General features: G+C 41.1%; 1 protein-coding gene across 3 annotated transcripts in view; it reads right to left on the bottom strand.

Annotated features, from left to right (window-relative positions):
- Positions 1-2,096: 2,096 nt before the first annotated feature.
- The window catches only part of ZMYM4 (zinc finger MYM-type containing 4), a 54,810-nt gene continuing 42,437 nt past the window's right edge, over positions 2,097-14,469 (bottom strand). For all 3 annotated transcript variants that reach the window (XM_044997660.1, XM_044997661.1, XM_044997659.1), the window contains 7 exons: positions 13,856-13,950; positions 13,056-13,227; positions 11,097-11,248; positions 10,554-10,665; positions 8,939-9,187; positions 6,456-6,585; positions 2,097-4,764 (listed from right to left, as the gene is read on the bottom strand). In XM_044997660.1, coding sequence (XP_044853595.1) covers positions 4,557-4,764; positions 6,456-6,585; positions 8,939-9,187; positions 10,554-10,665; positions 11,097-11,248; positions 13,056-13,227; positions 13,856-13,950 — 1,118 coding nt within the window. In that variant the 3' untranslated portion in view covers positions 2,097-4,556. The remainder of the gene's footprint in view (positions 4,765-6,455; positions 6,586-8,938; positions 9,188-10,553; positions 10,666-11,096; positions 11,249-13,055; positions 13,228-13,855; positions 13,951-14,469) is intronic.

The following is a 14,469-nucleotide window of genomic DNA, read 5'->3' as shown; positions in this document are numbered from 1 at the left end:
ATGTAAAATCTTGTCCTGCTCTTTCAATGAATCTATGAGCAGAGACATAAAATGGCAATAGACTGCTTGTCTTTGGGTATGCCTACAATTAAACAGCCACAGTGCTTCAGTGGAAACATAGGTCATCCACCTCTCTGATACGCAGTAGCTTGGTTGACAGAAGAATTCTTCTGCCAATCTAGCACTAGGTCAGTTTAACAATCTCAGGGGTGTGGATTTTTCAGAACCCTGAGAAAGATGGAGCTATGCCAGTGTAAATTCCCACAGTACATGAAATAAGAAACCAGCAGCTGATCTGACACTTCTCGCCCAGTAATCCATAATCCAGTATGAAATTGCCATGCCTTGACATTGGCTGCACAATTTCTCTTGAGAACTGAGAAAAGCCTGATTCATGTTGCTCTCTGGATACATGATGCAATTTACAACTAGAGAAGGATTCAATAAGCTTCGACTGTTTGTAAGGATTTGTCCTGGGAATTAAAAAGTTTTGGGATTCCCCAAAAGATTTACAGTGGGCTGGTCTATGCTGGGAATTTACATTGGCACTACTACGGCTCTCAAAATCCACACTTCTGAGCAATGTAACTATGCCATCTTAACCCCCAAGGTATAGACAGTGCTAGGCTGATGGCAGAATTCTTCTGTTGACTCTACCTATGAAGGGAGAACCCCTCCTATCAGCGTACATAGTGTCTATACTGCACTGCTGCTGTAGTGGTTGAGATATAAATATGCCCAGTCGTTACAGTGAACATAGGTAGATTCCATTAGTCTTCTGCAACTTGTCTGCTAAGTTGGTTGCTCAAAACTAGCTCCTTCTTTCAGGCCTGCAAACGAGCCTGCAAAGATGTTCCCTTCTACTTATAACGTACTGTAGAGCAGCAGCTAAGCAGCAGAGCAGAGCAAGTCCAGATTCTGAATCCACTGGATTGATCAAGAACATTAAACAGGGTAACCCATAAGGCAACAAGAGAATGCAACCATGCTTTGGTAAGGCCAGCTAAATGCCCTCATTTTATACATAAAGCGTAGAGACAAGGGATGAAAAGAAGAGCACAGTACACAAGGTTTTATACACAGTAGCTGTTTTGTAAGGCAACAGTTCATAACCCTGCTTCTAAAGCCTCCTCAGTACTGCTTGGCCATTATATTACTGTACCCCTTAGGAAATAAGAAAATGATACCACTGCTGCCATTTTATTTTAAGCTTGTGAGGAGACATTACCAAACTGGAGACTGTTGCCAGATGAATGCAGATTTTTTTTTGGTTGATCAGTGGCTAATGAAGTCAATGGAATAATTAATGCAACATGCATCTTTTCTTTGTGCCTGATTCTGAAGTCAATGGAAGCTGATGGAGATCAGCACATACAGTATGCTCAGCATATTTCAGGATCCATCCCACTAGAAAATGTCAGAATTGTGCAGAGGACAACCACGCCCCAAAAAGGCATTTTTAAAATCTTTGCAAAATCGAGTCTCAAATTACTGGCTCTAGCTGTAATTCACTATGTAATATACCCTGTAATATATAACCGGGCAGCCTGGTTTCCGGGCCCTCAAGCTAAACAATCTTAACAGCTTTGCTGGCCTATCTGTGCCCAGAAAAGAAACACCTGAAAATCGTAAGTGTCATTGGGTTAGAAGGCCTAAAAATAAGCAAAGAAACCCTATTGGCAGGAAGCAGCACCTTCTGTTTGTCCTGCTTGCACTCACCACTGTCATTTCTTTGCCCCGTGCAGACTAAAAAAGTGATTTGTTTTCTCCTTAAATAGAACATTTCAAGTTACGAACAGTATTGCCTAGGCAGCAAACAATACAGATAGAACTATTTATAATAAAAATAAAATAAGTGTTTTAGGATACCCAGTAACTTTGAAACTGTGTGTGTAATTAATGTATATTGAAATCTTCGAGGCAACAGATCTTGCCTCAATGTTGAGTCCAATCAAAACGACCACAGATCTGAGAGGCTGAGGCAGCACTGGAATATCGAGGAAATTCATATTGTCTCTAAGAACCACAAATCAGAAGTTGTTATACTGGAAAAAACTGAACTACTGTCCTGTTAATATGACAAAAAGAACCAAAACTGCAATTAACTGTTTATCATATAAAAAATTAAATAAAGACAAATACAACATTCACCAACGTTGCTTTCAATCAGTCAGGCTAAAGTAGTATAGATTTGTTTGCTAAGAGGATATGAGGGGTAATTATTTTTCATTCCAAGAACCTGGAACAAACTGACATTCTGTAGTTCCACAGACAACAAACAGTGAGGTTCTCCAGAGAGAAAGAAAAATGAGTAAGTCACCCATCATATACAAATATACTATTTTATTCTACGGGAATATTTCTGTAACTTCTATCCAGGGAAAACCAGATATTTTTGTTTAAAAACAAACCTAACAGGATGTCTTGACTGTTTCCCTTATTAATTGAAAAAATTTCACACAACTCTCTAATAGAAAGAGAAAAAAACAACAACCTGACAAAGACATTATAGCTGCACTCCTGAGGAATGTCCAAGAATTACAATAATTCATGGATATTTCCTGTGATGTGAGGTTCTGGGTAGACCTGCATGCAACTGAGACATTACTTGTTTTGTTTTTTGAAGGGGCAATAGGGTTGTGGGGTTTTTTTCCCAACCATATGGTATCTGCTGTTGTCAGTTAAAGGCATAGGGATATTTTTTCTTCCTGAAACACATCAGCTGTCCAAACACAAACTGTGTGTTTGCTATCTAACTACTTTTAATATTACTATAGGGAGAAGGTTAGTATTTATACACTGTAAAATTAATGTAATTGAGATCATTAAGCCTCCAAGTCTCTGGGTAGTTTGTTGGTAGGGTAATAATGGCCAGGGTATTTTCCCAACACAGCTTTAGGACAAGATGTGAAATAAACAGTCTCCAATCAGAAATGACAGACACAGATGGACTTGGATCATACAGAATCAGGGGCAGGTTTACTTTTCACACAGTTTTCTGTATTAAAAAATACATCAGTGAAATCTGTTACAGGCAGGGACAGGACTACCGAGTACACAACGTCAATAGACTACTTTCCAATTTTATTGTTTAAATTACCTTTGTTACTGCTAAAAATAAAGAAAATTAAAAAAACAAATTTAATTCAAGGCTGTTGATTTTCAACTCCTGAAACTGCAGTGAGAGGGTCATATATCAAAACCCCTGCTACAGAAGTTGGGAAACTGACTGTAACTACTGATTTTAAAAAAAAAGTACAATTCTCTTTAAAAATAGTCTTGTATTTCCAATGTATTTATGACCTGTCGTCCTTAGAAACGAGCATCGTAAGCTTGAGAAAATGGAGATACAGATGTTATCTAAACAGTGTCCTGTCCTCTGGATACAGTATGGGAGATTCCCCTTTTAAAAGATACAGTAACAGCCAAGCCATTGAAAAAAAATTTCAATTTCCAACACTATCACTAAATTTCTTTGGATGGGTTGGGGTAAAAAAACACACAAGGTACTTTTCTACCACAGTTCTGTTGTCAAAAGTAATACTGCACACGTTGAAAGGGTGGAAAGAGTATCTTCACTTTGAAATGACAAGGCCCTCCAGACTTGCACTGTATAAAAACAAAGAATTAGGTGGGAACGGGGGGAAAAGGGAAGGAAAGCTGGCTTATGCCCAAACCAAAACAACTCCCTTCAAAACGACTATTTTTGCGAACCACAGCATTTGCTAGATTACATCAACAGACTGCAGAGGCTATTCAGGGGGTTTTCTGCACACAGCCCTAGACCCTTGCTCTCCTATATGTATTCCAGAGATTTCTGTCCCATAACGTGATTGCTCTGATGCTTGACTTACAGCATCTCCCCGACATCAGAGATCCAACAGAGTCCTCGTTATTAGCATGGACTAAGAGCTAGACTCTGGGGTCATGTGACTGTTTGAACGCAGTCCAGGTAGTCATCCACTAGGGTAGTAATCTGGCAGATATAACATTGACTTCTGGCTTAATATCTTTCTTAATCTTTGATCCCAGTAAAAAATAAAACTAAAAAAGTGTGTGTATACATAACGGAAGGTGTCTATTTGTCTAGACCTCACTGCACTGTCTCTCCGTCCACATGGAGATCTCTAGGATCTCCACAGGCTCTTTGGCAGCAATGGCTGCCAGCCATCGGGCTGCAAAGTCATGTGAGCCACAGTCTAGTTCTCTATGCCCATGGTTACTATGGTAGAATTTATACAACAGTTTTGCTTAAAAATATTTCACAATTTTGTTTTAATCCCAAACAAATGAAGGATTTATGCACCGCTTGAACAGGTTAATTCATCTTGAGTTTGTTTAGAGGATTTATCACTGCATTGGACACTGGCGTTTCTTGCAGCTTAAAGTAGTTTGCTTCCTTCTGATTCCAGTTTGCACATCCATTGTGGTTCAAAATATGCCCGTGTAGTGACGTTAACTTGGCTTATTTGATACACAACATTTTCTGAAGGCTGGATGTGTTCACAGTTTGGTACTTGCAACGTGTATTGAAAGGAAAAAATACCCCACTTCAGTTAGTCTGACAATTCAATATCAGAGTCCTCTGATCTGACTTTGGCAAGTTCTTCATGTACCTCCCTCACCATAAGAATACGTGTTAACATGATGTCCAAGGTCCCGGGGTCTATTGGCAACGTGGAGTACCACATAGGGCTATTAGGTACACAAGAACGCTCAGGTTGAAGGTAAAACACATCACTTCTCTGCTTCACGCTTTCAGAACTGTTAGTGTAAAGAAAGGAAGACTATGTATCAGAAGGCAGCATTAGCAGTCCTGTTTGCAACACAGTTAAAGAGACAAAGGGAAAGTAGCTCAGATCTACTACCTGACATTACCTTGAGACTGAATAACTACATTTTAAACAGTAAAATTTGGATCTCCATTCTAGCGCCGCACTCTCCGCCCTTCATTGCAGTGAGCTGCCAATCCATCTCCAGCTCAAAGGGCATTAGCTATTTATAGAACCAAGCAGAATAGCTGCATCTCCTTATAGAGGTGGTTCTTCAATTGCAGTTTCATCCCATTACATGGCATCACCATCTTAACACAATTAACGTTCAATCTCAGAACAAAACTGGTTCTAGTGTTCTAGGCAACATGGGAGCTCCGGCTAAGTATATGCAGACTAATGGCATTACTGGTATTTCCTGGGACACTTGATAACTTTTAAACGTTCTTTGGGATACTGAGGGTACAAGAGCCAGTGATCTACAAAACCAGAGCCTTGCCTGCCTGTTAGTGATGCAGAATGGTGAACCCATCCACTTGAAAGACTGACCTTCAGAATCTGAGAGTGCCTTGCAGTCTTGTCTAGCAAGAAGTGTAAAGCCCTCTGCTCCCTGCTGGGCTTTAGAATTGTCACATTAAAATCCAGAAAGTGAACGAGGCTTTTCACTGTCACTTACCTCTACTGCAGAGGCTGAACTATGATGTCATATGAGGTGGTGCTGCAAATGTGTGATAGCTCAGAATGACACCTTCTGACGGTATGCAAGTGAACACATGGGGATGGAGAGGGTTCCTGGACATGGCTTTGCCTGAGCAAGGCTATTTTGCCCTAATTTGGTTGTGTGCATTTCAGATAATGATTTACAGGGCTATTAGCGGGCACTAATGATGTCACTGTCTGGCATATATGTTCTTTTGAGAGAGAATAATACTGAACTCCATTGCTCAGTGATCCTAAGTGGAGAGTGGGGGAGAGACTGAATAATTTATACATTCATCCTTGTTCTGCAGCTTCCTTTGTGACGTCTGTTAATCTCATCTTTCAGCAAGTAAATGTCAGCATCTCTAGTTGTTACCTCTAGTCACACACTTCCACCCTGCTTTATGAGGAAAGTGCTACTAAGATGTCGCTTATCTTCGCAATGGATTACTGCATTGTAGAGCTTGGCTCTACTTCTCGGAGCAAGGGGCTAGATTACAATCATTCTGCAGGGTCCAGGATCCGTGAGCATGAGGGCAAAGAAGTGGTGGGGGTTATTGCATCTTCCTCTGCCCCTCTCCTCCACCCAGCCCGGGGAAGTCTTGGCAAAATTAATGCAAACCACAGCTGTATTACCATGTGACAACATTTCCCCATCTCTGGTTGAACCTCGGAGGATCTGCTGGTACCTGGCTCCATTTGAGCTGTGATGTTGTTGAGGAGTAGGGAGCCTCAGAGCCTGTGCAGAGGCAAAGGGCTGGGTGACCCTGATCCTGAGGGGCTCAATAGGGATTGGGGGATAGATAACTTCCTTGCTTCTTTGCAGGGTAACTGCGTGTGTGGAAACCCTCTTCTTGTGGGGGGGTTTAAAGCTCCTCTGGGGGAGTTTTCTCCAGAGCTGCCCTACCTCACCACAGGTTTCCTTGCAGGAGGGCACAATCTGGTCCAAGTATAATCCAAAACTAGGCTGTGCCAATCACTCACCATTTTGACAAGTAAAACTCATAGAGTCGGACTGGACATCTCAGAGGATTATCTGTATTTTCAGCCATTTCCACTGCTGTTGGAACCTCCTCGTCCTCACTCCGTTTCCTTTTTCCTACAGATAACTTATCTGGATACAGGAAAATGACACATGAGCTCAGTGGAGAACAGTCCTCCTCTGTGACAGTAAGCTGAAGCTATTTGGTTTAAGTTCTGCACCCTGATGGGGCTTTGTGCAGCGCATAAATGACGTGATGTTTGGGAGGATCGCTTTTCATGCAAACTGGCGCTGCCAAGTCAAACACTGAAAACAACTTTAGCAAATGAATGCTATAATCTGTGTTGCTGCTAGTTAAAAAGGAGCCCAACATAACAGAAAGGATCTGTTTCTACGCAGATTGAAATGCTGGCTCAGGAAAATGTAATTGCTTAAACAATATTTAGTTTCACCTTGTTAATGCTGGTTTACAGTGATTGATAAGACCCTCACCCTCATCCACAGCTCAAATGCTAGAACACCATAGTACCAATGCATGCATCTACCTCAGAATGTGTACATCCTTTCCAAGGCACAGCCACTTACCTGCCACTATGCTTTTCTCCACCCATCTCCTTCTGCTGTACCTTCAGAGCATACACCCCCACTGCTTTTGATATTAGTTGTATAAAAATGAAATCAAGATCTACCACACAGTGTATCTTGCTTATGCAAATGATCTTTGCCAGGACACAGAATGAATTTTTGATAAGTTCCAAAACTAAGGCTATGTCTGTATGTAGGGCAGTGCAGCTGTACCAATATAGCTGCACCGCTGAGACATGTGTGGTGAAGATGCCGATGGGAGCAGCTCTCCCACCGACATAAGCGTTTGTGTGCACAGTGCTATGTCAGTGTAACTTGTATTGCTCAAGGGGGTGGAATATTCACACCCTTGAGTGACGTAAGTTTTGTAAGGGCAGGTCCATACTCACCACGCGGGTCGACGTGGTGCATTCGACTTCACGGAGTTCGAACTATTGAGTCTGATCTAGACGCGATAGTTCGAACTCCGGAAGCACCGCGGTCAACTCTGGTACTCCAGCACTGCAAACGGCAGTGGTGGAGTCGACGGGGGAGCCGTGGAGTTCGACCCCGCCGCGTCTGGACGGGTGAGTAGTTCGAATTAGGGTACTTCGAATTCAGCTACGCTATTCCCGTAGCTGAATTTGCGTACCCTAATTCGAACCCCCTTTTTAGTGTGGACCAGGCCCAAGCCATAGTGGCCCAATTCTGCACGGACTTGTAACACTATTGGAATCAGTGGAGCTACACATGGTGTACGTCAATGTAGAAATTGGCTCAGTATCCTCCAGAGCCCATAGAACAATCAGACCAGATGTATTACAAAGTACCTCCCCAGTGAAAGATTGTATGAATAATAAGATGGCATAATAGCAGAAACCACCTGACAAGCATTTAAGAGAGACTTTATGGTCACTCACTTAGAAAATCAGCAGTGCATGTTATCAATCTTATCAAGGACTTCAACTCTAGGAGGGAAGAGTAGAAGTGTTACTCCCCTCCTAGAGAAGTTAAGAAGACCTAGCACACAAACAATAGCATCTATCTACCTTAATAGAGAGAATTCATAGCTTATCAGATTAACTAAAGTAGGCAGTAGCTTGGTGATCCTGCTTGCTGTCCTTACAAAGGACGCTGTCTGATCAGTGGCAGTCAGCACCCTTCCACAGAATTTTCAATTCACAAACAAGTCAATCACCACCACCACCAACTCCTCTCCCAGGGCTCACTGCCACTCCTCACAGAATCAGATTGCGCTTTAACATTTCCCAGCTTACCAATAAGCTGCTCAACCACTACCGCAGCCAAGGAAAGCTGCATTCTCTCTCTACATCTGGGGCCTGCAAGAGGAGTTTCCACTCCCTCCTCCTGAATTTCATGTGTGTCAACAGCTCTGGCTGGCTTGGCTTTATCTGAACTGTTGTCCTGCGGCTGGTCTGTCTTAGGGCCTGCTCCAGTGCAATAGAGTGTGCAGACTACAAAGCAGATCCTAACTAAGCCGACTAACTTCAAGTGCCCATGACTTCAATGGGGGTTAAAGGTGCTCAGCACCTTACGTAGCCTGGTCCTTCGAGCGATCAGCTTTTCAGGAAGGGAATGATTCTTATTCTAGGTTTGAATTGCTGGATGTGCTTAGGCTGCTCTAAAAATGATTTGTGGATGAGATGCCCAAAATATTTGAAAGATTTTCACTAGTTTCTATCAGCTGTTGGGGCTCATACAGAATTTTGGTTTTAAACCCAGCTAGAAGTCAAAAAGAAAGGGGGGGGGAGTTAAAGTATCAGTAGAAGCCCAAATATTACTAAATGTGCAAAATGCACAACACTGTTTCCTCATTTTAAAATAAAGCATTGGCAATGCTCCTGGAGCTATGTAAATCCAAATTAAAACCACCTTAAGTAATTAGAAAGCAGCAACACACCTGATTCTACCTCTTGTTTTTGAAAAGGTGGGAAAAAACGCAGGTACGTCATCTTGGTGTTGTATTTCAGAGTCCGGGTGCGTCTCATAACGTGGGCAAAGGACAGCTTCAGATGCTCACTGACATTCTTTAGTTGGAAGTATTTGGTATTGAAGAACAGAAGTGTGTTCAATAAGACTATAGGGGAATAAGCACCGAGCTGTTTACATTCCCATAAATGTTCCTCTTCAATTCTCGAGAACATGTAACCTAAGGATAATGGGTAAAGGAAAAGGAAAAATCAGCTCTTTATTAAACAGTCGTCTCATTGTAAGGGCAACTCTCTGCCCTCGGGTATGAGTAAGCAACTTCAGCAGTGACTTGAGTGCACAATGTGATCCCTGAGGATTTTCATAGGTATAAGGAAAGCAATAAACCCCAGTTGGATTGGGGGCGGGGTTTACATTAAAAAGGCAGGTCCTGCCAGACAAATTATAATATAAATGGAAATCCTCCTAGAGAACCTGATGCGTCAATGAACTGTACATCAGATCAAACTCAGATCTACAGTAAGTAGATTTAACTTGACTGAAATCAACAGAACTGCATACGCTTACACAAGGGATAAATATGACCCATCAAACATGAGAAAGACCAAGCTATTGATCAATGAGACTTTTCAAGCAGCCATTATTTATCCCAGTAAGACCTCAGCACAGTTTCATGTTGTATAGCTCAATCAAGTGCTCAAACATTACACTTCTTGGGTGTAGAGCATGGATAATTGTGTGACACCTCCACATGGAGATACACTGCTGTGACATAGTGAATCTGAAAGCAGGTAAAGAAAAGGAATTATGGAGGTTAATCACAGATGTGTTAGGCAACGAGAGGCCTTGGTGGATGTAGCACCGTGTAAATGCATGGGGTTTTTTTGTTTGTTTGTTTTTTATTAAAGGAAATACACAGAGAGATGGTCACGGATCCAGATATGCAGTCACCACAATCACTAAAGGTTCTTTGGTATCCTGAAACCAATCTCCTCTATCCAAATTACAGTGTTAAACAAAAAAAAGTGTTTAGCTGTTTTAGTTGTATTTATAAAATGACTACCTCTGTCTCGTTCAGTGCCCTTCCCAAGTATACCAACCAACCAACTCTGCAGGAAACAGAGGGAGGATTTATAACAATATTTTGAAAGCCTCCAATGAAAGATGCTCGATGAAGAGCACTTTGAACATTAATTCATGAAGCTCCAGGACATATGGCTAAGGGAAGTGTTATATCCATTTTACAGAGGCATAACTTGAGGCAGAGAGATGGTTAAGTGTGTCTTGCTAAAGAGTCCCATAGTAAGTAAGTGGCAGAGTTGAATACGGAATCCAGGATTCCTGTCTCTCACAAATGACTACATGTTGTGGAGAGGGGAGGAGGATAGCACCTCACAGAACAGATCATGCTCCTAATCATGGTAGACTTAATGGAGTAGTTCAATGCTGCTGTTCTTTGGCCACAGCACTCTTCAGATGATATGTACTGTAAGGAGCACCTTTGAGAACTCATTCATTTATAAAGATGGGTTTCACTGTCATGCATGTACATAAAAACAACACAATATGAAAAATAATTGTCCTACCATTTGGAAGTATTGTAGGTTCCCAGATTTTCAATAGTTTTGTAAGTTCAATCATAAACCTGGAATAGGGCTCGGTAAATATGTTATCTATTCTACCATTCTCAAACAGGTACTACAAGAGAAAAGAAAGGAAGAGATACAATTCATAGTTACACAGAAGAGTGCTGACAGGTTACAGGGTGTCAGATTTATTTTGGTTCTCTCCTACGGCATTTCTCTTTGCCTTCTTTTTACAATTATGCTCAAAATGAATGTGCATTTCGAAATGTGTTATGCTCCAAAGCATTTTACTGGCATCTCAGGTCTGATAAACACAGGGGCAGTGGCCTCTCTTATTAAATGGGAGATGCAGGCCAGAATTATTATTAATGCACAGATCTAGAGCAGTGTTCTGAAAATTCACTATCCTTGAACACAACAAAATACATCCCCAAATATGGCTCTGTCTACCGGTGTAATCATTTTAGCTACCAGTTACTACAGACACTACATTAAAAAACATCTTATTTACACACTTGGCAATGCAGTAGTTCAATGAGTTACCTGCTGAATTCCAAGGCACAAGTATAAGATGCTGTCAGGATCATATTTTTCACCGTTTGGTCTCCGCACCTCTTGGATAAACTGGCACAAGCCAAAACTCAGCTCAGCAAAAGTGCATGAGAGAATATCCTCCTTGAGTTTCACAGGCCGAACTGTGGGGAATGGAAGCACAGGAGACATAAGACTCCATTCTGCAGGTCAGTCCTTCTGTACTTCCTGGTAGCAGAGTTGTTACAACATCCATCTCAGACACACAACTCGTCTCACGCCTAAAATAACAGTTCATCACTTTCCTGTTTGTTAGTTAACAATTATGAAGCAGTTATTGTTTTCTGAATATTTAGTAACAACCTTAACTGCCACCATATGTAACCAATATAAATTTTAACTGAGCAATAAGAAAGTGAGTATTTAAAACGAAGAAAGACTGTACAGTAGTGTGATCACCAAACCCAAGGAATAGTGACTTATACTTTAGGCTGGCAGTGTAGGTTTCATAAATCAATTTCATTTCTATAGCTGGATTCAGGGGAATCTTGAGTGTGAGAATGATCATGAGCATTTCCTAGTAGCTCCGGAAATGAGTTGGGTGCAGTATGTTTGACTCATTTACTTAAAGAGAGGAAGGAATTAAAAGTTTAAAGGGCCAGGATATGGAGAGGGGGAAGAAGAGCAAACGTAAGAGTTGGTTCCAGAATAAATGGTCAGAGAACTCTGAGTGAATGCACTGGGCTTGCTCCCTCCATCCCATAGGCAAGTTGCTTCTGCAGACTAGACAGAAAGTCTTTGTGGGGTAAGTTTGGGGATAGAGGCGGCTCCTGGGAGTATGCAGGAAGATGAGTGAAGTTCCCTCACCCACAAAAAATAGGATAGACAAAAAAACTTAATGGATTGCATTTCTGTGGGGACCTACAACCAGCTGTTCTCATATAACAAAAAAATTCCAAAAGGAGCACAGGGGAAGCATTCTCTTCCTAATCAGAAGATTTTTTTCCTCTTTCTTATATAAACCCCTCACATTCTGTTTCAGAAAAATTTTAAAATGTTTATTTCCCCAAAAGTATTTTAAAATCTATGAGTTTCTTCTATTCCCTGCAACCAAACTGCTCCACAACTCCCAACTATTATTTCTAAATTAAGGGCCAAATTTTCAGTTGGCCTCTGAAAACATGCCCATAAAACTCTTGGTGTATTCCTAGGTCAGACTAGGGAAGAGGGAAAGGGAAGCAGTAACATTTGACTCAGATTCTGCCAGAATTACTGGATGCTTCTGCTAAAAATTATCACCAGTGAAAACATTAACAAGGTTGACATTTCAGCCATCATTATTAGGTTCTAGAGCCAACATTCCAACGGTATGAAAGGAATAGTTCATGCTTTTCTGAGTTAGTTTCAGGTTGGCTGTAGCATGGCATTGGGACACATCTGGAAGATTTTCTATGCAACTGTAAGGGCAAGAAATGAAGGGTCCGATTCTCTACTTCATCACTATAAAACCAGTGAAGAGTTACAAAATTGGCATATGAATGCTTAAATTCTGGAGAAACAGATGGGGACAACACAAAGGTCAGTACAGGGTCCTACCCCCTATGCTAGCTCAATCAGAACCCTGCACCTTTATAAACACACCTGTGCTTCAAATCAAGTACAAATGTGCATAAAATGAACACTTATAGGGACATGAATGATTGTAATATTTATACTGTTCAACTTCCAAATTTCAGTCTGAGTTCTGCTTCAACAGGTGACATAATAGATTAAAAGCAACAGACAGACAAGATGCTTTAAAAAAAAAAATCAATAGCCATGAAACTTGAGACCAGTTTCCTAAAATCCTTACTCCACTCACAGGGACATGGGCCTCAATACCAATGGCACGCCTCAAACTCCATCTTAAAAGCTACATCACAACAGGTGCCCTCTAAGTAGCAGGTTTTGCTTCAATAGAAACAAGTTTACCTCCAAATTTTAGTTCCCCTTGGTCTTCCTGTGCATTCTTCCATTGGACCCAATTCCTCCAGGCATTTACCCCATACATGTACTTCAGAGTCATCCCGGAAACAGAGCAGCCTGGATAGGAACCCTGCATAAGATTCCGAGGCTCCACAGAAACTATGGACTTCTTCCTCCCCTGCAGGAAATCCAAAAAGCTCATATAACACAGTGTCCAATTATAGACCCCTTTTAACCTGATCTCACAGGAAAAGTGCATTACACTTTGACCAGCTAGTAAACGCTTACACTCCTGACGCTCCTGTTATAACACAGTGTCAGAGGACTTCACAAAGAGTGGAGAAACATTAACCTCATTTTAAAGAATGGACAACTAAGGCACAGAGTGGTTCTGCACACACAGCAAGTCAATGACAGAGACAAAACAAAAAACACGGGTCTCCTTGCATCTAGTCCCCTGCCCTAATCACTGGACAATAATGCCACAGCCCATGATTAAAATACATGAACGAGTAAAACTTGATAGTTTTCTGAGCATTATACACCTAAAAATATAGGATCCAAAAGAGTTGCTTTTAAATGCTACACACTCTTTAAATGCTACCCCATAAAAAGAACACTGATTCCCCTAGCAAAAATACCTAATTTTATAGAATAAACATAAAATGTAGATAAAATATTTCCAATCCTGATCTTTGTTTCCTTATTCTGATGATTGTTCAAACTCAAGAGAAGTAAATATGTACGTAAGTTTAGCGCCTGAGATGCATGGAGTTTTTAATATGATGGAAGGATGCTTTCCTTACCCGTCTTTTCGGCTGTGGGAAGCCATCTCTATGTCTCCGCCTTGCTCGCGAACGTGAGTGGAGACCCAGTCCTTTATTGAGCGGGTCAAATGAGTCTAAAATCAAAACAACATCAGCACAAGTTAAATTAATTATATGATTTAACAGGGCCATCTAGAAATGAGAATTTGAGTCATTACTAAGTATCTTAAAATTAGAGATGCCACATCTGGATATTCCTATTGCATTACCACTGGATAATTAAGTAGTGGTATTAGGTTGTAAAAGCAGCTCTGTCGATGTCAGCTAGAAGGAAGCTCTGAGATGGAGGATTCCCATGTAAGGGACATGGAATTCTCAGGGTGGAGGAAAAGCCCCAACACACTGATGTGCTTCTGTACACAAGAAACCGATATCCTTTGTACTTATGAAAGACTCCCAACAGGACAGAGAGGTGACAAATTCACAAGCAGTCAAGGAAGAGTAACCACTATTCTCTATCAAATCATCTAAAGTATGTTTTTTTAAAAAGCAAACATGTGCTCTATCTTATAGGGATCAAGTATCTCTATTAGAGAAGATGTATTTCAGCTTTAACAACATGCATTTGTACTGAGTACAAATATAAGCCCTTT

Source organism: Mauremys mutica, chromosome 23 (genome assembly GCF_020497125.1).
Source record: "Mauremys mutica isolate MM-2020 ecotype Southern chromosome 23, ASM2049712v1, whole genome shotgun sequence".
Lineage (NCBI taxonomy): Eukaryota > Metazoa > Chordata > Testudines > Geoemydidae > Mauremys > Mauremys mutica.
Note: the sequence above shows the minus strand (reverse complement) of the source record. Positions and strands in the feature narration are given on the sequence as shown.